The 24,338-nt window shown below is 39.7% G+C and overlaps 1 protein-coding gene across 2 annotated transcripts in view; it reads right to left on the minus strand.

The window, feature by feature from the left end:
* LOC102279585 (adhesion G protein-coupled receptor E2-like) overlaps positions 1 to 24,338 on the minus strand; it is a 38,102-nt gene that overhangs the window by 11,334 nt on the left and 2,430 nt on the right. For both annotated transcript variants that reach the window (XM_070374777.1, XM_070374776.1), the window contains exons 3-13: positions 23,872 to 23,918; positions 23,139 to 23,316; positions 18,135 to 18,242; positions 17,730 to 17,950; positions 17,366 to 17,545; positions 15,258 to 15,455; positions 14,751 to 14,986; positions 8,810 to 8,876; positions 8,358 to 8,449; positions 7,203 to 7,371; positions 7,007 to 7,117 (exon numbers count right to left, since the gene is read on the minus strand). In XM_070374777.1, the coding sequence (XP_070230878.1) occupies positions 7,007 to 7,117; positions 7,203 to 7,371; positions 8,358 to 8,449; positions 8,810 to 8,876; positions 14,751 to 14,986; positions 15,258 to 15,455; positions 17,366 to 17,545; positions 17,730 to 17,950; positions 18,135 to 18,242; positions 23,139 to 23,316; positions 23,872 to 23,918 (1,607 nt within the window). The remainder of the gene's footprint in view (positions 1 to 7,006; positions 7,118 to 7,202; positions 7,372 to 8,357; positions 8,450 to 8,809; positions 8,877 to 14,750; positions 14,987 to 15,257; positions 15,456 to 17,365; positions 17,546 to 17,729; positions 17,951 to 18,134; positions 18,243 to 23,138; positions 23,317 to 23,871; positions 23,919 to 24,338) is intronic.

The raw sequence follows: 24,338 nt of genomic DNA on the forward strand, positions 1-24,338 counted from the left end.
ACTTCAGGCTCTATGACAAAGCTACAGTCATCAAGACAGTATGGTACTGGCACAAAAACTGAAATATAGATTAATGGAACAAATAGAAAGCCTAGAAATAAGTCTATGCCCCTATGGACACCTCATCTTTGACAAATGAGTAAAAAATATACAATGGAGAGAATACAATCTCTTTAACAAGTGCTGGGGAAACTGGTCATCCACCTGTAAAAGAATGAAACTAGAACACTTTCTAACACCATACAAAAAAATAAACTCAAAATGGATTAAAGACCTAAATGTAAGATCAGAAAGTTTAAAACTCCTAGAGGAAAACATAGGCAAAACACTCTCTGACATAAATAACAGCAAGATCCTGTATGACCCACTTCCCAGAGTAATGGAAATAAAAGCAAAAATAAATGGGACCTAATTAAACTTAGAAGCTTTTGCACAAAGAAGGAAACTATAAGGAAGGTTTGTCAATTTTATTTATCCTTTCAAAGAACCAGCTTTTGGCTTTGTTGATTTTTGCTATGGTCTCTTTTGTTTCTTTTGCATTTATTTCTGCTCTAATTTTTAAGATTTCTTTCCTTCTACTAACCCTGGGGTTCTTCATTTCTTCCTTTTCTAGTTGTTTGAGGTGTAGAGTTAGGTTATTTATTTGACTTTTTCTTGTTTCTTGAGGTGTGCCTGTATTGCTATGAACTTTCCCCTAGGGACTGCTTTTACTGTGTCCCACAGGTTTTGGGTTGTTGTGTTTTCATTTTCATTCGTTTCTATGCAAATTTTGATTTCTTTTTTTGATTTCTTCTGTGATTTGTTGGTTATTCAGCAGCGTGTTGTTCAGCCTCCATATGTTGGAATTTTTAATAGTTTTTCTCCTGTAATTGAGATCTAATCTTACTGCATTGTGGTCAGAAAAAGATGCTTGGAATGATTTCTATTTTTTTGAATTTACTAAGGCTAGCTTTATGGCCCAGGATGTGATCTATCCTGGAGAAGGTTCCATGTGCGCTTGAGAAAAAGGTGAAATTCATTGTTTTGGGATGAAATGTCCTATAGATATCAATTAGGTCTAACTGGTCTATTGTATCGTTTAAAGTTTGTGTTTCCTTATTAATTTTCTGTTTAGTTGATCTATCCATAGGTGTGAGTGGGGTATTATTAAAGTCTCCCACTATTATTGTGTTATTGTTAATTTCTCCTTTCATACTTGTTAGCATTTGTCTTACATACTGCGATGCTCCGTGTTGGGTGCATATATATTTATAATTGTTATATCTTCTTCTTGGATTGATCCTTTGATCATTATGTAGTGACCTTCTTTGTCTCTTTTCACAGCCTTTGTTTTAAAGTCTATTTTATCTGATATGAGTATTGCTACTCCTGCTTTCTTTTGGTCCCTATTTGCATGGAAAATCTTTTTCCAGCCCTTCACTTTCAGTCTGTATGTGTCCCCTGTTTTGAGGTGGGTCTCACAGCTGAATTCTACCAAAAATTTAGAGAAGAGCTAACACCTATCCTGCTCAAACTCTTCCAGAAAATTGCAGAGGAAGGTAAACTTCCAAACTCATTCTATGAGGCCACCATCACCCTAATACCAAAACCTGACAAAGATGCCACAAAAAAAGAAAACTATAGGCCAATATCACTGATGAACATAGATGCAAAAATCCTAAACAAAATTCTAGCAATCAGAATCCAACAACACATTAAAAAGATCATACACCATGACCAAGTGGGCTTTATCCCAGGGATGCAAGGATTCTTCAATATCCATAAATCAATCAATGTAATACACCACATTAACAAATTGAAAAACAAAAACCATATGATTATCTCAATAGATGCAGAGAAAGCCTTTGACAAAATTCAACACCCATTTATGATAAAAACTCTCCAGAAAGCAGGAATAGAAGGAACATACCTCAACATAATAAAAGCTATATATGACAAACCCACAGCAAACATTATCCTCAATGGTGAAAAATTGAAAGCATTTCCTCTAAAGTCAGGAACAAAACAAGGGTGCCCACTTTCACCATTACTATTCAACATAGTTTTGGAAGTTTTGGCTACAGCAATCAGAGCAGAAAAAGAAATAAAAGGAATCAAATTGGAAAAAGAAGAAGTAAAACTCTCACTATTTGCAGATGACATGATCCTCTACATAGAAATCCTAAAGACTCCACCAGAAAATTACTAGAACTAATCAATGATTATAGTAAAGTTGCAGGATATAAAATCAACACACAGAAATCCCTTGCATTCCTATACACTAATAATGAGAAAACAGAAAGAGAAATTAAGGAAACAATTCCATTCACCATTGCAACGAAGAGAATAAAATATTTAGGAATATATCTACCTAAAGAAACTAAAGACCTATATATAGAAAACTATAAAACACTGGTGAAAGAAATCAAAGAGGACACTAATAGATGGAGAAATATACCATGTTCATGGATTGGAAGAATCAATATAGTGAAAATGAGTATACTACCCAAAGCAATTTATAGATTCAATGCAATCCCTATCAAGCTACCAACAGTATTCTTCACAGAGCTAGAACAAATAATTTCACAATTTGTATGGAAATACAAAAAACCTCGAATAGCCAAAGCGATCTTGAGAAAGAAGAATGGAACTGGAGGAATCAACCTACCTGACTTCAGGCTCTACTACAAAGCCACAGTTATCAAGACAGTATGGTACTGGCACAAAGACAGAAATATAGATCAATGGAACAAAATAGAAAGCCCAGAGATAAATCCACGCACATATGGACACCTTATCTTTGACAAAGGAGGCAAGAATATACAGTGGATTAAAGACAATCTCTTTAACAAGTGGTGCTGGGAAATCTGGTCAACCACTTGTAAAAGAATGAAACTAGAACACTTTCTAACACCATATACAAAAATAAACTCAAAATGGATTAAAGATCTCAACATAAGACCAGAAACTATAAAACTCCTAGAGGAGAACATAGGCAAAACACTCTCTGACATACATCACAGCAGGATCCTCTATGACCCACCTCCCAGAATATTGGAAATAAAAGCAAAAATAAACAAATGGGACCTAATTAAACTTAAAAGCTTCTGCACATCAAAGGAAACTATTAGCAAGGTGAAAAGACAGCCTTCAGAATGGGAGAAAATAATAGCAAATGAAGCAACCGACAAACAACTAATCTCAAAAATATACAAGCAACTCCTACAGCTCAACTCCAGAAAAATAAATGACCCAATCAAAAAATGGGCCAAAGATCTAAATAGACATTTCTCCAAAGAAGACATACAGATGGCTAACAAACACTTGAAAAGATGTTCAACATCACTCTTTATCAGAGAAATGCAAATCAAAACCACTATGAGGTACCATTTCACACCAGTCAGAATGGCTGCGATCCAAAAGTCTACAAATAATAAATGCTGGAGAGGGTGTGGAGAAAAGGGAACCCTCTTACACTGTTGGTGGAAATGCAAATTAGTACAGCCACTATGGAGAACAGTGTGGAGATTCCTTAAAAACTGGAAATAGAACTGCCTTATGATCCAGCAATCCCACTGCTGGGCATACACACTGAGGAAACCAGAAGGGAAAGAGACACGTGTACCCCAATGTTCATCGCAGCACTGTTTATAATAGCCAGGACATGGAAGCAACCTAGATGTCCATCAGCAGATGAATGGATAAGAAAGCTGTGGTACATATACACAATGGAGTATTACTCAGCCATTAAAAAGAATACATTTGAATCAGTTCTAATGAGGTGGATGAAACTGGAGACTATTATACAGAGTGAAGTAAGCCAGAAGGAAAAACATAAATACAGTATACTAACGCATGTATATGGAATTTAGAAAGATGGTAACGATAACCCTGTGTACGAGACAGCAAAAGAGACACTGATGTATAGAACAGTCTTATGGACTCTGTGGGAGAGGGTGGGAAGATTTGGGAGAATGTCATTGAAACATGTGAAATGTCATGTATGAAAAACGATGCCAGTCCAGGTTCAGTGCACGATGCTGGATGCTTGGGGCTGGTGCGCTGGGAAGGCCCAGGGGATGGTATGGGGAGGTTGGGAGGGAGGAGGGTTCAGGATGGGGAGCATGTGATTTTTTTTTAAATAAAATTTTTGGAAAAAAAAAAAAAAAGGAAGGTGAAAAGAGAGCGTTCAGAATGGGAGAAAATAATAGCAAACGAAGCAACTGACAAAGAATTTATCTCAGAAATATCCAAACAGCTCATGCAGCTCAATTCCAAAAAATAAACAACCCAATCAAAAAATGGGCCAAAAAACTAAATGGACATTTATTCAAAGAAGACAGACAGATGGCTAACAAACACATGAAAAAATGCTCTACATCACTCATTATCAGAGAAATTAAAATCAAAACCACAATGAGGTACCATTTCACGTCAGTCAGAATGGCTGCTATCAAAAAGTCTACAAACAGTAAATGCCGGAGAGGGTGTGGAGAAAAGGGAACCCTGTTACACTGTTGGTGGGAATACAAACTAGTACAGCCACTATGGAGAACAGTGTGGAGATTCCTTAAAAAACTAGAAACAGAACAGCCATACAACCCAGTAATCCCACCGGTGGGCATACACAGGTAGGAAACCAGAATTGAAAGAGACACGTGTACCTCAATGTCCATTGTAGCACTGTTTACAATAGCGAGGACGTGGAAGCAAACTAAATGTCCACTGGCAGATGAATGGATAAGAAAGCTGTGGTACATATACACAGTGGAGTATTACTCAGCCATTAAAAAGAATACATTTGAATCAGTTCTAATGAAGTGGATGAAACTGGAGCCTATTATACAGAGTGAAGTAAGTCAGAAAGAAAAACACCAATACAGTATATTCATATATTAATATATATTAATGCATATATATGGAATTTAGAAAGATGGTAACAATGACCTTATATGCGAGACAGTGAAAGAGACACAGATGTAAAGAACAAACTTTTGGACTCTGTGGGAGAAGGCGAGGATGGGATGATTTGAGAGAATAACATTGAAACATGTATATTACCATTGTGAAACAGATCACCTGTCCGAATTTGATGCATGAAACAGGGCACTCAAAGCTGCTGCATCCCTCTGGACAACCCAGAGGGATGGGATGGGGAGGGACATGGGAGGGAGTTTGAGAGGGTGGATACATGTACACCTGTGGCTTATTCATGTTAATGTACAGCAAAAACCACCACAATATTGTAAAGTAATTAGCCTCCAATTAAAATAAATAAATTAGTTAAAAAAATTAAAACTTCTGTGTATCAGTTGACACTATGAGAGAGTGAAAACATTGAGAGAAATGGTGGGCTGAAGTCCTTGCACAATTCATATAGACCCCATGGGTCTTTGTGTTTTCACCTGTCGAATAGAAACATAGTAATACCTTATCTTCAAGTGGTGATGTGAAGAATATATGAACAGAAAACATGATAACTGTTTTTGTAAACTCAAAAATACAAATTCTTGGTAAGATTCATACTGCCAGGATCTCTCTATGACCTCTGTGATTTTCTGATGTTTTGCATTATTTGTGCGTGTTGCAAATCCCAGGAATGATTAGATACTTTAAAGGAAATTCTCAGTGTCTCTTTTGCTGTCTCGTGCACAGGGTAATTGTTACCATCTTTCTAAATTCCATATATATGCGTTAGTATACTGTATTGGTGTTTTTTTTTTCTGGCTTACTTCACTCTGTATAATAGGTTCCAGTTTCATCCATCTCATTAGAACTGATTCAAATGTATTCTTTTTAATGGCTGAGTAATACTCCATTGTGTATATGTACCACAGCTTTCTTATCCATTCATCTGCTGATGGGCATCTAGGTTGCTTCCATGTCCTGGCTATTACAAACAGTGCTGCGATGAACATTGGGGTACACGTGTCTCTTTCCCTTCTGGTTTCCTCGGTGTGTATGCCCAGCAGTGGGATTGCTGGATCATAAGGCAGTTCTATTTCCAGTGGGTGGGGAGATTTGGGAGAATAAGAGTGAAACATGTATAATATCATGTATGAAACGAGTCGCCAGTCCAGGTTTGTTGCACAATACTGGATGCTTGGGGCTGGTGCACTGGGATGACCCAGAGGGAGGGTATGGGGAGGGAGGAGGAGGAGGGTTCAGGATGGGGAACACAGGTATACCTGTGGTGGATTCATTTCGATGTTTGGCAAAACTAATACAATATTGTAAAGTTTAAAATTAAATAAAATTAAAAAAAAGTCACAGAGAATCCAAAAAAAAAAAAAAAAAATTCTCAAATCTAATGTAATCCTTATACTTTATTTTTATGACTACATAAACCATGTATTTACTGTTTTCTATATACAGGGGTGGCTTCCCAGGGGGCACTAGTGGTAAAGAACCCATCTGCCAATGCAGAAAGATTCGGGAGACAAGCATTCAATACCTGGGTTGAGAAGATCCCCTGGAGAAGGGCATAGCAACCCACTGCAGTATTCTTGTTGGAGAATCCCATGGACAGAGAAGCCTGGTAGGCTATGGTCCATAGGGTCTCAAAGAGTCAAACGTGACTGAAGCAATTTGGCACACACACATGCATATAGAGGGGTACTGGGGTTGACATGGGTTAAATGATGGTCCTGTGACTCTGGTTAGCTTGTGCGTCTGTGCTTCAGATCCACAGTTACTGCTTATTGAACTTAACACAGGACTATTCTCTTCCTTAAGAGTTTGTGCATGAAAAAGTCCATGCTGCATGGACAAAATGGGTGCTCAAACCAGGTGGAGAATAAGAAGATAGTTATGTACAAGAGTCAAGATGAGAATAGAAATGCAATGAGCAGAAGTAAGAGGAAGACATTCTTTCATGACAGAGGAATGTCCTGAGTGAGTTTAGACGTAAACCAGTGTGAGTCATCATAGGGTATCACCTGCTTTATACCCAGTTGTCCAGTATGATAGGAATGTGCTGCTCAATGAATCAATCAGTGAAGTGCTCTGGGGCAATGCATGATCTTACCTCACTGTGTTTAGAGGGTTCCAACATGGCCCTGCTGGACAGTGTGTACTCTTCAGACTCAGTTTTCTTTTTCTTGATCCCTTTGAACCATATCTTGTATTGCTCCTGCACCTGTAGAGACAAAGCATGCTCTGCATCAGCTCACAGAGAGAAATGAGGATGAGAAGAGTCCTGAGCAGGAGTCAGACAGTGGTACCTGCTGGCTGAGGAGGCAGTACACCAGGAAGATGAAGAAACCCTGCAGGCTGTTGATGATGGTGAAGAGGTAGGCCATGACGTGGGGAGCTGGTCCCACCTGCAGGATTCCCAGACACCATGTACATCCCAAGATAAAGAGCTGAGCTGTGGCTTTAAATGTTAGCATCCTGAGTAGGAGGACAAAAAAGATTCACGATGCACCCTGACCAACACAATCAAGTCCATCTCTTTTCAACTCAAAGAATGTCTTTGACTCAGTTGTGGCCACTCTGATCTTTACTGTGAATGATTATCTAAAAGAAATGTTTTTTTGTTTCCAGAATGGCATATTGTCTTAGACTGAAGTTGATAGTGAAACTTCATAATGTGGCTTTCAGTAATAGGATGAATATCCCCAGTTTCAATCAACTAATATTACTGTGGATGTTCTGTGCACATGGCTTTGTGCTGGCCCTGTGCATTAAAAATAACAAAGGCAAGATTTCTGATTTCACAAACTTTACCACCTAGTGGGAAGACAAATACAAATGGTCAGTTATACTTGTGAAATTGAAGGTCCCTCTGCCTGGTCCCTCCAATGATGTCCCTATCTTTTCCATCTCCATGAATTGACCCAGAGCATGCTTTGTCAGATGATTCATTATGTGTAAATGAAAAGAAAGCAAAGGACATCCTTGGCTTCTTAGAAGATATGATATGTGGATAATCAACTTGACTTCACCAGGTAGAGCAGGGCAGATGAGGGTAGCGGGACAAACATGAATAAAGACATGGGCATGAAAGGGCATGCTGTGGCCTGTGTCAAGTATGTAAGTGATTTATAAGGATATATATATTCTTAGGACTTTTCTCATAGGGTCATGGTGGTAATCCCTGTTTATCAGAACAAAATCAATTTCCTCTGTAGTTAAATTAGTTCCATTCTTGGGTTAGAGATGAATGGAATATTTTTGACTTGGGTATCAGCAACAGAACAGTATTCAACTTCCAAGAAGGGTGGCTGAACTCCTCCTCTCAAGTCCCCTTGAAACCCTGTGAAGGGACACTAGAAGCTTGGAACTCTATGTCCTTGCTCCTGGACCATGCTTTTTATGGTGTGGGGTTGGGGGTGTGGTGGGGTAGGGTGGTGATGTGTACCTCTGATCCATCTCACCTAGTCTTCCGGAGAGTGGACACATCACTGTTGAGTGAGGAGAGCTTCTTTTTCACAATCCAGAATGTTATCAGGAAGAAAACTAAATTAATCTGCAGAAACATCACAAGGGATATTAAGTGCATCCAGATCTGCTAATCCTTCCCTGTGGCTCACCCAACATCTAAATCAGCAGGTAGGAAGGGTTTGTATTTCATAACAGTGATAGAAAACCAGACTGAACACCCGTAACTCACTTTGCATGGGGATTTACATGTTTAAACACTAAGAATGCCATGTCTAAGGAAATACTCCTTCCTGGTTTTAAAATGGAAATTTCTGCATCCTGGGACCCTCTCATTCCTGAGCTAACTGGAATAATTGGTCAACCTGTCCGTAGCCCTCTTCTTGCTTGTGCTTTAATTCGCCCTCACCCAGGGAGGAAAGATCCTCTGATGTCATCCATTACTCACAGAGAAGATGGTGCAGACAGGGCCAAGAAATGTCCATACAAATCCTTTTTCTGTGCTGAGCCAGCATCTAAGAGAGGTGGTTGAGAATCAAGAGTATATTAGCCTTTGTGGATAAAGAATTGATAGATGAACATATCTCTCATTCCTCAAAGTTTTTCCTGACTTCTGTATTATTATTATTAATAATAATTATTATTGTTTTTTTTTTTTTTGATCAGAATATTTTGCATAAGATCACCCTGGTACAGGGAGGGAGGAAGGAGGAGTGTTCAGGATGGGGAACACGTGTATACCTGTGGTGGATTCATGTTGATATATGGCAAAACCAATACAATATTGTAGAGTTAAAAATTAAAAAAAAAATTAAAAAAAAAAAGATCACCCTTAGCAAATTTCAATACACAACACAATATTAGCCATAGGCACTATGCTCTATAGTAGACTTCCTGAACTTATTTTGCATAATTGAAAGCTTATGTATGTCCTTGATATTAGTAAAGGCCATGGGTGTATACTTATTCCCAATTGTCAGGATATACACATTAATCATGTGCAGCTTTTTTCCCATGTAAATCACAATGTAAAAAAGTGGTTTTAAATAAATATAAACTTATTTTAAAAAGCCCTTTTAAGTCTTGGCCCTCATATGCTGGCAGAAAGAAATGTACATGTTTTAAAGACAATAATCAATAAACATTAATTTATGGTTTATGAGACAAATATTGAGTCTGTCTTTCTCTATCAGGGTCAGTTCTTGGCTCTGAAGATCCAGTATGATTAAGAGAGTGATCTCTTTCTTCAAGGAGTTCCTAGCTCTGTAGGCTTGTTGATAGTTAGACAATATAAACAATCAAAATGATCAAGCTTAAGATCAAATATGAGGAGCTGTGGGAACATATAAGTGGATCTATAACCTAGTCAAACGTGTAGGAGGTTCTGATACTGGGAAGGGTTCCCTGAGAGAATTCTGTTGTGTTTATGATGAGAAGTGAAGGATGAGTAGATGTAGATAGGAAAAAATTGGGGACAGCCAAGAAGAGAGAGAGGGAGAGAAAGTGATTGAGAGAGAGAGAGAGAGAATAACAGTAAGCCTGACACTGCTATGTCAGGCTCATGTGCATTATACAATTTATTTCTCATGACAATATAGGTAATCAAATGATTGCAAATCAGGCATCTGAGGCATAAGGATACAGAGTCAGTAACTGAAGTTCACACTGATAGAAATGATAGAATTGGTGCTTGATCCCAAATAGGAACTGTGTGTGATTTGGGAGGTGTTAGGGCCATGCTAGTTGGATCCACCAGGAAGAACCAAAGAGAGAGCTACACAGACAGGGGCTGGCATACTGCAGCCTGTGGTCCACACTAGGCTATTGTCTGATTTTGGAAATGTGTTTTACTGGGTCAGAGTTACACTCATTTTCCTATATCTTTTCTGTGGCTGCTTTTGAACTACAAGGGCAGAGGTAAAAATTGCAACTGAGACTGACCCACAAAACCAAAATATCTACTACCTTGTGTTTTATAGGGAAAGTTTTCTGACTTTTTTGCTAAACTATCTAGAAAGGCCAGTGATCCAGAAACCATTTGATGCAGGTCGGCATCAATTTTTAACAGCATAAGAATTTGTTGTGAGTTCTTTAGTTGCTAAGTTGTGTCCAACTATTTGTGACCCCATGAACTGGTACTCACAACAAATTTCTATGATGGACCATAAGGAAATCTGAATGCCAAAAACTTGATGCTTTCAAATTGTGGTTCTGTAGAAGACTCTTAAGACTGCCTTGGCTAGCAAGGAGATCAAACCAGTCAATCTTAAAGGAAACCAACCCTGAACATTCACTGGGAGGACGATGCTGAAGGTGAAGCTCCAATACTTTGGCCACCTGATGCGAAGAGTTGACTCGTTAGAAAAGACTCTTGTTTCTGGGAAAGATTGAGGGCAGGAGAAGGCAGTGACAAGGACAAAATGGTTGGATAGCATCACCAACTAGGTGACATGAGTTTGAGCAAACTCAGGAAGATAGTGAAAGACTGGGAAACCCGAGCGACTGAACTGAACGGAACTGAACTGCAGCACGCCAGGTTTCCCAGGAATCTTAGAGGGCAAATAACCAAAAAAAAAAAAAAAAAGTTCACCACACAATACGTGCTGAACCTCAATTACTAGCGGAGAAGCAGCTCAGATGCTCAAGTCCACTGCAGCTAGTGGGGGCTGGGTGCAGAGGTTTGGGCTGCGTGGCTGGTTCTTAGGATAAGGACTGGGTTTGAATGCCCTGTGGACAATCAAAAGGGGTTAATGTAACACAGCAACCCAAACCATGTGAACACCAGAGAGAAAAAGAAAACCAAAGGACCTTTCCTGCAGGAAGGCTCAAGTGCTGCATGGTGACACTTGGCGAGCTAACAGAATAAGTATTGTGCCCAGAGAAGGAAATGGCAACCCACACCAGTGTTCTTGCCTGGAGAATCCCAGGGACGGGGAGCCTGGTGGGCTGCCACCTATGTGGTCGCACAGAGTTGGACATGACTGGAGTGACTTAGCAGCAGCAGCAGCAAATACCAAAGGAGAGTAAGCTGCTGCCATTTATGACCCTCCTTCCCTGGAGTCAGAGAAGTAAGAGTGTGACAGCCAGAGCTGGAATGCAAGGGGCTGCTGCAATCTTGGCCACAGAGACTGCATTTCCCACCAAACTGTGAGCAGGCTGTCAGTCAATAACCACATCTTCCTTGGATCCTGGACAGTTCACATTGGCTGGGAGTGTCACAGTCTGAGACCAGCTCCCCAGAGGAGAAACACAGCACACCTGGCATAGTGCCCTCTTTGTGCAACAGAGAAATTGGGCAGCTTGGACCGGGGAGGTGCATAAGATGCATGGCCCACCCAGGACAGTGTGCTCGCCAAGCACCTGGTCACCTGAGTTGCTTGGACCTGGGAAAGGCACAAAATGCACAGCACACCTGGGTCTGAGCCTTATGGAGGCCACCATCATCCTGATACCAAAACCAAACAAAAGCCACAAAAAAGAAAACTACAGGCCAATATCACTGATGAACATAGATGTAAAAATCCTCAACAAAATTCTAGCAAACAGAATCCAACAACATATTAAAAAGATCATACATCATGACCAAGTGGGCTTTACTCCAGGGATGCAAGGATTCTTCAATGTTCTCAAATCAATCAATGTGATACACCATCTTAACAAATTGAAATGTAAAAATGGTATGATTATCTCAATAGATGCAGATAAAGCCTTTGACAAAATTCAACATCCGTTTATGATAAAAACTCAAGAAAGTAGGCTGCTGCTGCTGCTGCTAAGTTGCTTCAGTCATGTCCGACTCTGTGTGACCCCATAGACGGCAGCCCACCAGGCCTCCCCATCCCTGGGATTCTCCAGGCAAGAACACTGGAGTGGGTTGCCATTTCCTCCTCCAATGCATGAAAGTGAAAAGTGAAAGTAAAGTCGCTCAGTCATGTCCGACTCTAGCAACCCCATGGACTGCAGCCTACCAGGCTTCTCCGTCCATGGGCTTTTCCAGGCAAAAGTACTGGAGTGGGGTGCCATTGCCTGAGAAAGTAGGCATAGAAGGAATATACCTCAACATAACAAAAACTATATATGACAAACCCACAGCAAACATTATTCTCAATGGCAAAAATTGAAAGCATTTCCTCTAAATCAGGAACGAGGCAAGGGTGCGCACTGTTACCACTACTATTCAACATAGCTTTGGAAGTCCTAGCCACAGCAATCAGAGAAGAAAAAGAAATAAAAGGAATCTAGATTGGAAAAGAAGTAAAATGGTCACTGTTTGCTGATGACATGATCCTCTACATAGAAAACCATAAAGATTCCACCAGAAAATTTCTAGAGTTAATCAATGAATATAGCAAAGTTGCAGGATATAAAATTAATGCACAGAAATCCCTTGCATTCCTATATACTAACAATGAAAAATCAGAAAGAGAAATTAAGGAAACAATCCTATATACCATTGCAACATTAAGAATAAAATACTTAGGAATAAATCTACCTAAAGAAACAAAAGATCCATATATAGAAAGGTATAAAACACTTATGAAAGAACTCAAAGATGACACAACTAGATGGAGAAATATGCCATGTTCTTGGAATGAAAGAATCAATATAGTGAAAATAAGTATACTACCTAAAGCAATCTATAGATTCAATGCAATCCCTATGAAACTCCAATGCTGTTTTTCACAGAACTAGAACAAATAATTTCACAATTTGCATGGAAACACAAAAACCGTCAAGTAGCCAGAGGAATCTTGAGAAAGAAGAATGGAACTGGAGGAAACAACTTTCCTGACTTCAGACTACACTACAAAGCTATAGTCATCAAGACAGTATGGTACTGGTGCAAAGACAGAAATACAGATCAATGGAACAAAATAGAAAGTCTGGAGATAAATCCATGCACATATAGACACCTTATCTTTGACAAAGGAAGCAAAAATATACAACGGAGAAAAGACAGTCTATTCAACAAGTGGTGCTTAGAAAACTGATCAAACACCTATAAAACAGTGAAATTAGAACACTTTCTAACACCATACACAAAAAGAAACTCAAAATAGATTAAAGACCTAAATGTTAAGACCAGAAACTATAAAACACTTAGAGGAAAACATAGGCAGAACAGTCTCTGACATAAATCACAGCAAGATCCTCTAAGACCCACCTCCCAGAGTAATGGAAATAAAAGCAGAAATAAACAAATGGCACCTAATTAAACTTAAAAGCTTGTGCCCTATGAAGGAAGGTATAAACAAGTGAAAAGACAGCTTTCAGAATGGGAGAAAATAATAGCAAATAAAACAACTGACAAAGAATTAATCTGCAAAATATATAAGCAGTTCATGCAGCTCAGTACCAGAAAAATGAATAACTCAATCAAAAAGTAGGCCAAAGAACTAAACAGACATTTCTCCATAGAAGACATACAGATGGCTAACAAACACATGAAAAGATGCACAACATCACTCATTATTAGAGAAATGCAAATCAAATCATTTCACCCTGGTCAGAATGGCCATTATCAAAAAGTCTACAAACAATAAATGCTGGAGAGTGTGTAGAGAAAAGCGAACACTTTTACACTGTTGGTGGGAATGCAAACTGATACAACCATTATGGAGAACAGTGTGGAGATTCCTTTAAAAATGGGTCATAGACCTGTCATATGACCCAGCAATCCCACTGGTGGGTATACTTCCCAAGGAAACCAGAAAGAGACTCATATACACCAATGTTCACTACAGCATTATTTACAATTACTAGGACATGGAAGCAACCTATATGTCCATCAGCAGACGAATAGATAAGGAAGATGTGGTACTTATATAGAGTGGAATATCACTCAGCTGTAAAAAAGAAACTCATTTGAGTCAATTCCAGTGAGGTGGATGAAACTGGAGCCTATTATATAGAGTGAAGTAAGTCAGAAAGAGAAAGACAATGTGAAATTTAGAAAGATGGTAATGAAGATCCTATAAGCAGGGCAGCAAAAGAGGCACAGATGTAAAGAATAGACTTTTTGGACTCTGTGGGAGAAGGGGACAGTGGGATGACTTGAAAAAATAGCACTTAAACATATATATTACTATGTGTAAAACAGATGACCAGTGCAAGTTCAATGCAAGCAGCAAGGCACACAAAGCGGGTGCTCTTGTACAACCCAATGGGATAGGGTGGGGAAGGATGAAGCAGGGGGGTTAAGGATGGGGACACATGTACACCTGTGGCTGATTCATGTTGATGTATGGCAAAGCCACCACAATATCATAAAGTAATTGTCCTTAAATTAAAATGAATAAATTAAGAAAGATAAAATTAAAGTGCTATGTTGGTTCTATAATGGCCATAGTCATGCATGAGAAGTTAGGATGGCGGGAATTTGGTTTTACCGTTTGGGTGTTCCATAAAGATGAGGCCTGGATGCAGAAGAAATGGCCACAATCACAGCTGGGACTCCATAGCCCACTGGGAACGTGAGCTTCTTCATGAATCTGTTGGCACTGGAGTAGTTGACCACCGTCAGGTTGCGTGCAGTGAGGAAGAGTTGCAGACCCTCCAGCAGCATCCAGGTGAAGGAGGCCAGGTAGAGATAGTGTAAGGCACCTGCAATGATGGCACACAGCACCTGGGAGAGGAGGAAGGTGTCACCTGGATGGTTTGTCAGGATGGATCACAGCCCCAGGACTTCTTCTATGACTTGCCACTGGGGATAACTCTGATGTAAATGAATGAATTATCAATTGAATGTTTGCTTTCTAGTTCTGTCAGTCCATGTGAATTGGCTACTTATCCATCTAACATTACCTGGGATCCCACTATATTAAGGAGTCCAATGCAGTATGGCCCCATGAACTCAGCATCCCTGGGGCAGGGATATTCTGGGACAGTATATATACCTTGCTCTCAGTTCTGTCGATGGCTGTCAGGAAGAGCAAGTGGGCCAGAAAGAGGCAGAGTGAGAGCTGCAGATGGAGTGAGGTGCTGATGCTCTGGATGGCTTTGCACAGCAGGAAGGTGAGGGCCGCCAGGAAGAGACACAGCAGAGAGAGGCTCAGTCCCATGTAGGTGATCACAGTCAGTGCGGGATCCTCCTCCTGGGACCCAGCAGAGAGAAGATCAGTCATGCTTTCCTGCTGTGGGGTAATGACCCTTCCACCATTTTTATTTGTAGACATAGAAAAATCAGGAATGGAGGTGCTGAGTAGATTATGTTATGGATAGGTTTACAGATATGTTATGTTTATGGATAACTTTCTCCTGGTTCAAAAATATAGAAATTTATGGGATCTGAATGATAAAATCTGTGCCTGGAAAGATTGAGGGATAAGAGAGTCCTAATGAAGACCAAGACCTGGATCTCACAAGTGTTTATTTCCCTCTAGACTTTTGAGCATGACTAAGCTTCTCAGTTACCTCAATAGGTTCACAGAGGCAAGAAGCTACATTTTGAGCACCATCCTCCATCCCCGTAATGTAATGATCTATGACAAAGTCTCTACCTGTTGTCATGATGTCCAGGTATCAATTCCCAACTCTTAATTCAGCACAGTTTATCCCTGTAATATTTCTTCATGTTTGGCCACTAATCCTTACAGATTTAGAGCTAAACTCTTGGGTAAAAGAGAAAAACTGCTATGCTTGGATGTTGGCTGTAGCTTAAAATTGATAATGTCTGCCTCTTTTTGGTGTGCATGTGTTCTCAGTCACTCAGGCGTGTCTGACTTTTTGTGACCTCAAGGACTGTAGCCCCTCAAGCTCCTCTGTCCACGGAATTTTCCAGGCAAAAATATAGGACTGGGTTGCCATTTCCTCCTCCAGGGGATCTTCCCAATCCAGGCATTGAACCTGAGTCTTCTGCATCTTCTGAGTTGGCAAGTGGATTCTTTACTACTGAGCCACCTGGGAAGCTTGCTTCTTTTTGGAAATCATCCTAAATACCTGAGCACAAGGAAAAAATATCTCCCAATTTCCTTTTAGTATAAGTCTGGGTGAAGAGAGAGAGGGAGAAAGACAGAGGAGGTGCAAAAAGGATGAAGAAAATGAATGTTAAAACCTGCAAATTAGGTGCTTCTGGGTAAAAAGCAATTGAGTATGGTAGCACCAAATTTATTTTTGCAGCATGTCTCTATGTTCAATTTTGTTTAAGAATGAAATATTTATAAATAAATAACTGGCCCTCCAGATGATTCTGATGCACTTTAACTTTTGAGAATGTTTGGCTTATTGAATAAAACTAATTTTTGTACTGTATTAAAGTTCCCAAGAGAGGTCCACATGGGAAGAAATGCAGGTAGCCCCTGTTGGGAAGTGCAGTGCAAAATAGCCTTGAAGGAGAAGGTCCTTGGGAAAATGGCAGAGGGCCAGAAGTACTCAGGCTTTGCGATAGCTGAAAAACATCTCCTGCTTTTAGCTATGCTCAGCGCCAAGATTTAATAATATTAAAGATGTTGCTTGAGAAAATGGGTCATGGGATAAACACCTGGGTCATTTAGAATGTGCTGTCCTTGAAATATCTTTTACTGATTATGTCTTAACCCTGTATGTGCTCTGCTGGCCATATACTCTAAGCTCTTTGTTCCTGCTTCTATAAAAAGGCTCGACTGCAGAAATAAATTTGTCAGTCCTTGCAAGAGACTGTCCGAGTGTTGTTCTTTCAGGTTCGTTGTTTCCAAGTCCCAGGGAGAAAATCCACAGCCCCTAAGAGCTAAACATGGACACCTGTTGTCAGATAGGAAGTCAAGAAGACCTCAGTCCTACCACCACAAGGAACTGAATTGTGCCCAAAATTAGAGGGTTAGAGGAGGACTGCAAACCTCAGATCAGAATTCAGTCCAAGCTGACAGAATGATTTCAGCCTTGGAAGAACTTGAGCAGACATCCCTGCTATACCATGCCAGATCACTGATGTGCGATAACTGGGAGACAGCATTTTTTTCAGGTTTAACATGTGTTAGAATTTGTTCCACATCAAGATATTGAATGCAGCCCCTCTGAGGGGTGTCACCTGCACATTGTAGTAGGCCATGAGGACAGCAAAGCTGCTGAAGTGTGTGCACTGGCAGGTGGTGCTGTCGTCTCTGTTGTCCATCGTCCTGCAGCCTCTGGTTGCCCAATGACCACTTCCATTCTGGCCCTGCTCCCAGAAGACACAGTGCACCTTCCCCTTTGTTTCAGAGGTCCTTGACTGTAGAAACAGGAAGTAGGTTTGAGCTGGTGGTTCTGTTGCTCAGAAATGCTGACCCAAATCTAGCTCATGATGGAATTTCCTTGGGATATGATGCACCCGTGATGGACATCCCTGAAGCACAAAGGCTGTGCCCAGGACTCAGGTCTCTCCCACACCCACATCTTCATCCCCCAGGACTCACATGTTTGAAGACAAATTTGACTGGAGAACTGAGGTTCTGTGTGTTACTGTTGCTGATAAAAACAGATATGACATCTGACAGCAGGATAGGGGGAACTTCCTGCAGCAATTCCCCATGTGTCTCATGTGGAACTGCCTGTTCCTCAGCATCCACAATCAGGGGGACTTTATCCAGCAACTTTTCAATCCCAGGTATGGAGACAAGGCCCACCACAATGGGACCTGCAGGACAAAGGCAAGGTTGATATCTTGGGGTATCCATGACTCCTCCTTTAATGAACTATTTCCCTGTGGCCCCACCATTACCCATAGTTCCCTTTAAAGTATACATTTCTGTTTATTGCTTCTTTGAGTATCATGTTCCATTTTGAATTCCTAGGGATCTGTACCCTGCCACAACCATTACCTGAGTCATTAGATTCATGCACTGCATCCCAGATCAGTATCATCTTTATGTTATTCTGAATCAAAGTGACATTCTTATCTTCTTTATCCAGTGCCTTCAGTGACATTTCTGAGTTGTGAGGGTTATAGAAGGGAGTTAGATTAGTAATTGTGGCTATGATGGTACACATACTACCATTATTTGCATACATAAAAATAAGTATTTTAATATATTATGTGCTGTGTGCTGCCCTTATTTGGTCAATCATGTCCAAAACTTTGCAACCCCATGGGTGGTAGCCTGCCAAGCTCCTCTGTCCATGGGGATTCTCCAGGCAGAATACTGGAGTGGGATACCATGCCCTCCTCTAGGAGATCTTCCTAACCCAGGGATCGAGCCCAGGTATCCTGCATTGTAAACTTTGGATTAATATTGGAACCTTTACTGTTGATCCACTAGGGAAGCTCAATAATATTAGTCTTGGTAGCCTATCCCTTCTCCAAGGGATCTTCCTGATGCAGGAATCAAATCAGGGTCTCCTGTATTGCAGGAAGATTCTTTACCAGCTGAGCTACCAGGGAAGCCCCTTAATATATTATATAAATATGTAGACAGTTTATATATTACATAATGTATATTATATGGGCTTCTGTGGTAGCTCAGGAAATGATATATTTTTATCATTGATTTACATGATATCTAAATATGATGTCAAAATATCTAAATCATATGACATATCATATGATTTATATGTATAATCATTTATATGATTATGCAATCATATAAATGATTATGTATCATTTTCTCAATGATATATAAATAATATTTATAATAATGTATATTATAAATAATGTATATCATAAATAATGATATTATTGTTTTAAGCAATATCATTTGGTACAATAATAGTGGTATATACATATATCATTTAAATTTACAAAGGATTGTAAGAGAACATATGAGCAATTATTCAACAACATGAAATGCAACCTAAATAAAATGGGGAAATTCCTAGAGACACAAAATACAAAAAGTTGATTTAAGAAAATGGAAAATCAGAGCAATCCAGTAACAGATAAGTAGATTGAATCAGTATCCAAAACTTTACAAAATGAAAAGACCAGAACAGATGGCTTCTATAGTGAATGCTCTCAGGCATTCTGGAAGAATTAATACTAATCCTTTGTAAACTTTTCTATAGAATAGAAGAGAAATAGCTCTACTTAAATAGTTCTATGAGACCATCATTATCACAAGAACAAAACAAGATAATGCATCACAGCAATCCCAATAAATCAATGTCAATTTGAACATAGATACACAAATAGTCAACAAAATACAAGGAAAATTTTTATCCAAGGAAACTCAAGACTTGTATATTGAACACTACAAAAGAGTGTTGAAAGAAATTAGAAACTCTAAATAAATCATAAGACATCCTGTGGTCATGGATCAGAACCATCATATTAAGATCTCAACAGTCCCCAAAATGATTTATCAATTCAATGCAATCTGTATCAAAATTCTGACATCATTAAATTAATTTTCAGCAGAAATGGAAAGTTCATCCTAAAATCCATAATGGACTGCAAGTGACCTGGATAAACAAAGCAATCTTAAAGGTGAAAAACAAATTTGGAGGCATTACAATTTCTGATTTCAAAACTTACTGCCAACCTACAGTATTCTAAATAGTGGGAAATTGCTATATGAACAGAACTGAGGATCCAGGAATAAATCCATGAATCTATGGTCAGTTGATTTTCACAAAGGGTGTCAAGACCATCAATGGGCAAAGAAAAATCTCTTCAACAATGATGCTGAGACATCCAGCTTTCCACAAGCAATAAAGGAATTCAGTGACCTACTTCATACAATAAATTTTAATAAAGAAATGGGTCAAAGACCCATTGGGGTCAAAATGGCTCAAAGATCTACATTTAAAAGTTAAAACTAAAACAAGTAGGACAAAAACACATGAGTAACTCTTCCTGACCTTGGATTTGGAAATGGACTATTAGATATGGAAAAATATGCAGGAGCAACAAAAGTGCCAATAGATTATATGTACTTCATCAAAATGGAAATATCTATTCATTAAAGTGAAAAGACCACAAAAAAAGTGAAAAGGTAATCTACAGAATGGGAGAATATATTTGCAAAGACATATCTGATAGGATCTAAATTAAGATCTATGAAGATCTCTTATAGCTTAACAACCAAATGTAAAAAATTGAAATTGAAAAGAAAGAAAAATACCCGAGTAGATGTTTCTCCAATAAAATATAGACAAATTCAACAATGACATGAAAAGAGGTTCAACATCTTAGTCACTAGGGAAATGCAGATAGAACCATGATGAGATATCACCTGACACACACTAGAATGGCTACAAGAAAAAGAAAGCAAAATGGAAGTAACGTGTTGCTGAGGATGAGGAAATTGGAACCCTCATACATTGCTGTTGATAATGTAAAATGAAGAAATAGCCACTGTGGAAAACTAGTTTGGTGGTTCCTCAAAAAGCTGAAAATAGAACTACCACATCACCAAACAATTTTACACCCTATTATGTGCCCCAAAGAACTTTATTCAACAGTTATTCAAACCAAAACTTATGCTACAGGGACTTCCCTGGTGGTACAGTAGTTCCAAGACTCCATGCTTCCAATGCAAGAGACACAGCTTTGGTCTCTGGTCAAGGAATTAAGATCCTACTTCCCATATGCTGTGAGGTGCACAGAAAAGAAACACCACATTCATAGTAGCTTTGGTCACAACAGTCAAAAGGTGGCAGTCAGCCAAAGTCCATCAATGGATGAATGGATAAACAAAAGGAGGTACATCCATGTACAATACATTATTATTCAGCCATAAAAGAATGAAATACTGATACATGCTACAACATGGATGAACCTTGGAAACATTATGCTAGGTGAAAGAAGCTAGACATTCAGGTCTATATCTTTAATTCTACTTATACAAAATTTCCAGCATGGCAAATTCATAGAGACAGAAAACAAATCAGTGGTTGGCAGGTACCAGGGGAACAGAGGATTGAGGAGTGTTTGCTTAGTGGCTACAGTTTTTACTTTTGGAGAGTTGAAGTTGTTTTGTAAATAGAGGTTATGATTACAACCTTGCTGCTGCTGCTAAGTCGCTGCAGTCGTGTCCGACTCTGTGCGACCCCATAGACAGAGCACACCAGGCTCCCCCGTCCCTGGGATTCTCCAGGCAAGAACACTGGAGTGGGTTGCCACTTCCTTCTCCAATGCATGAAAGTGAAAAGTGAAAGTGAAGTCGCTCGGTCGTGTCTGACTCTTAGTGACCCCATGGACTGCAGCCCACCAGGCTCCTCCATCCATGGGACTCTCCAGGCAAGAGTACTGGAGTGGGGTGCCATTGCCTTCTCAGATTACAACCTTATGATGTACTAAATGCTACTAGATTTTACACTTTGATTAAAATTGTGAACTTTAGTGTCCATCAGTGGAGGAATGGGATAAAAAGTTGTGGTGATTATGTAGAATAGAATATTAATCTACCACAGCAAAGAATGAAATTCTGCCATTTGCAACACTGTAGATGGACCTAGAGAGTATTATGCTTAGTGAAATAAGCCAGATAGAGAAAGACAAATACTGTATATCATTTCTATGTGAAATATAAAAATAATATTAACCAATATATGCAAAACAGAAACAGATTCATTGATATTGAAAGGAAACTAGTGGTTACCAAAAGGGAGATGGTAGGGTGGAAGGGCAAGTTAGGGTTATTGGATTAATAAGTGCAAACTGCTATGGCAACCCACTCCAGTGTTCTTGGCTGGAGAATCCCGGGATGGGGGAGCCTGGTGGGCTTCCGTCTATGGGGTTGCACACAGTTGGACACGACTGAAGTGACTTAGCATCAGCAGCAGCAGCTATGTTTAAAATAGATAAGCAACAGGGATATATTGTTTAGGATAAGGAATATAGCCATTGTCCTGTAAGAACTTGTAATGGAGTGTATTCTGTAAAAATACCAAATTACTATGCTGTACTCCTGAAACTACTATAAATAAAAATAAATTTTTAAAAAATAAATAAATAATTGTGCTAAACAAAACAAATACTCAATTGAAACAAATTATACCTACATGACAAATAACATGAGAAAGTTATGTTATTCCAAATTAAAAATTTTCCCTTTTGTAACCATTTCTATTTTGTCTTAAACTTTTCATTATCATTATTTTTATGCTCATAATTTATTTACAATGAAAGTGTATATTGTATATAATTTTATTCATTTATGTTTTTCTTACTGAGGTATAATTGACAGGTATAGTGACTCCATACTTGAATATATTGCAAAACAATCACCACAAAAACTAGCTAAAATCTGTCATCATACAGAGTTCCAAATTTTTCTGTGGTAAGTCCTTTTAAGATGTACTTTCATAGCAATTTAAAATACACAGTACAGTACTATTAACTATAGTTACCATGTTGTACATTCCCGTAACTTATTTTTAACTGGAAGCTTGTACCTTTTGACTTCTTTGCACCATTTCCTGTACTGCTATCCTCGTCTCTGGCAATCACCAATTTGTTCTCTATGTTGATGACCTTGGTGTTTGTATAGTTTTTTGAAAGTGTTAGTGGCTCAGTTGTGTCTGACTCTGCAACCCATGGACTGTAGACTGCAAGGCTCCTCTGTCCATGGGATTCTCCAGACAATAGTACTGGAGTGGGTTGCCATTCCCTTCTTCAGGGGATCTTCCTGACTCAGCGATCAAGCTCAGGTCTCCTGCATTGCAGGCTGACTCTACCATCTGAGCCATTAGAGAAACCAGGGTATTTGTCTTCCTCTGTCTTATTGTTTTGCTTAGCACAATAATTTATTTATTTTTTAAAATTTATTTTTGTTTATGAGGTCAACTTGAAATACAACCCTGGTCACTGGGCTCTAGTGAGGTTGGGAAAGGAATGAACCAGCAATGAGCAGAGCAGGAGCCTGGAGGCTGTTCCAGGTAATTACCTGTGCCTGAAGGTGAACTGAAGTGCAGTGACTCATTGTTCAGGGACTTGCTCAGTCCTCTCAAGACAGTTTCCAGGCCAGTGAGCAGGTTAGAGGCCACAAGGTGCTGTTCTGAGTTGGGCAAGGTTTCTAGGTCCCGGGGGGCCTCCAGCATTTCATCCACCCCCTGTATGAGGTTCTGTGGAGATAAGGACACAGAGCCAGTAGATGACACACCTGAGAGGTTGTATGAAGCCATTACCCACTCACTCACAGAAAACAGAGATTGGAAACTGTTTGAGGGATAAAGGCAGTGCCAGGTAGGATTCTTTGGGTGGTCTTTGCATCTGGAATCCAGCCATTCAGAGGTCAATCTTGTACATGAATGCCAAGGATGATGCAAACCTAATATTCAGGAGCTGCAAGATTAAAGGTTTTTAAAAGGTGCATGTGGGAGTGACTACACATGGCAGGGCCTCGGAGCAGTGTGCCATTATGTTGAGATATCTCCTCCTGGATCAGATTTTCCCACAGGACCTGTGGGAAGCCTCCACCTGCCTCCCTGGGTCCTACCCTTACCTGGATAGTGTACTGGACAGGGACTGACTCCACATTTTCCCTAAGATTCTGGACTCTTTCGAAGAAGCAGGAGAGCATCTTGGGGGGGAAGAATATGAGGAGGTTAGAACTTGGGGGAAATAGGTGGGCTATATGGAGGGATTTCCTGTTGCGTGTTGTCTGCTGGGCCACTCACCGAGCTGTTGATACTTGAGGGTGCGGTCCAGGTGTGGATGGAGATCTCTGCAGGGAACAGTACAGTGGATCATTAGGGGTGAGAGCATTTGTGTGTGTGTATGTTGTGAGTGGGATCTGGGGTCAGGTCAGGCCAGGTACCATCCCAGACATTAATCCCTGAATATTTGGTTCCTCAGAGTAACAGTTTAAGAAGAACCATGAATGTAAGAATGAATCAAAAAGAAGGAACAGAATGCTTGATCCTGTATATTCCAATTAGGGAACCAAAGACTTTATGGCTTCACAGGACTCATGACGTCATGATGAGTCAGGGCAGCTGTCTGGTCCCCCCAGATCAGAGTCCTCATCTCTGGACCTAAGGGTTTCCCTTCTAAGGCCCCAGACCCAGGTGGAGGGTCTGCAGTAAGACAGAACAAGATATAGGAGGGATGCACAACTGAGGGATTCAAGTTCAACCTCTAACTG

The sequence above is a fragment of the Bos mutus genome, chromosome 7, assembly GCF_027580195.1.
Source record: "Bos mutus isolate GX-2022 chromosome 7, NWIPB_WYAK_1.1, whole genome shotgun sequence".
Lineage (NCBI taxonomy): Eukaryota > Metazoa > Chordata > Mammalia > Artiodactyla > Bovidae > Bos > Bos mutus.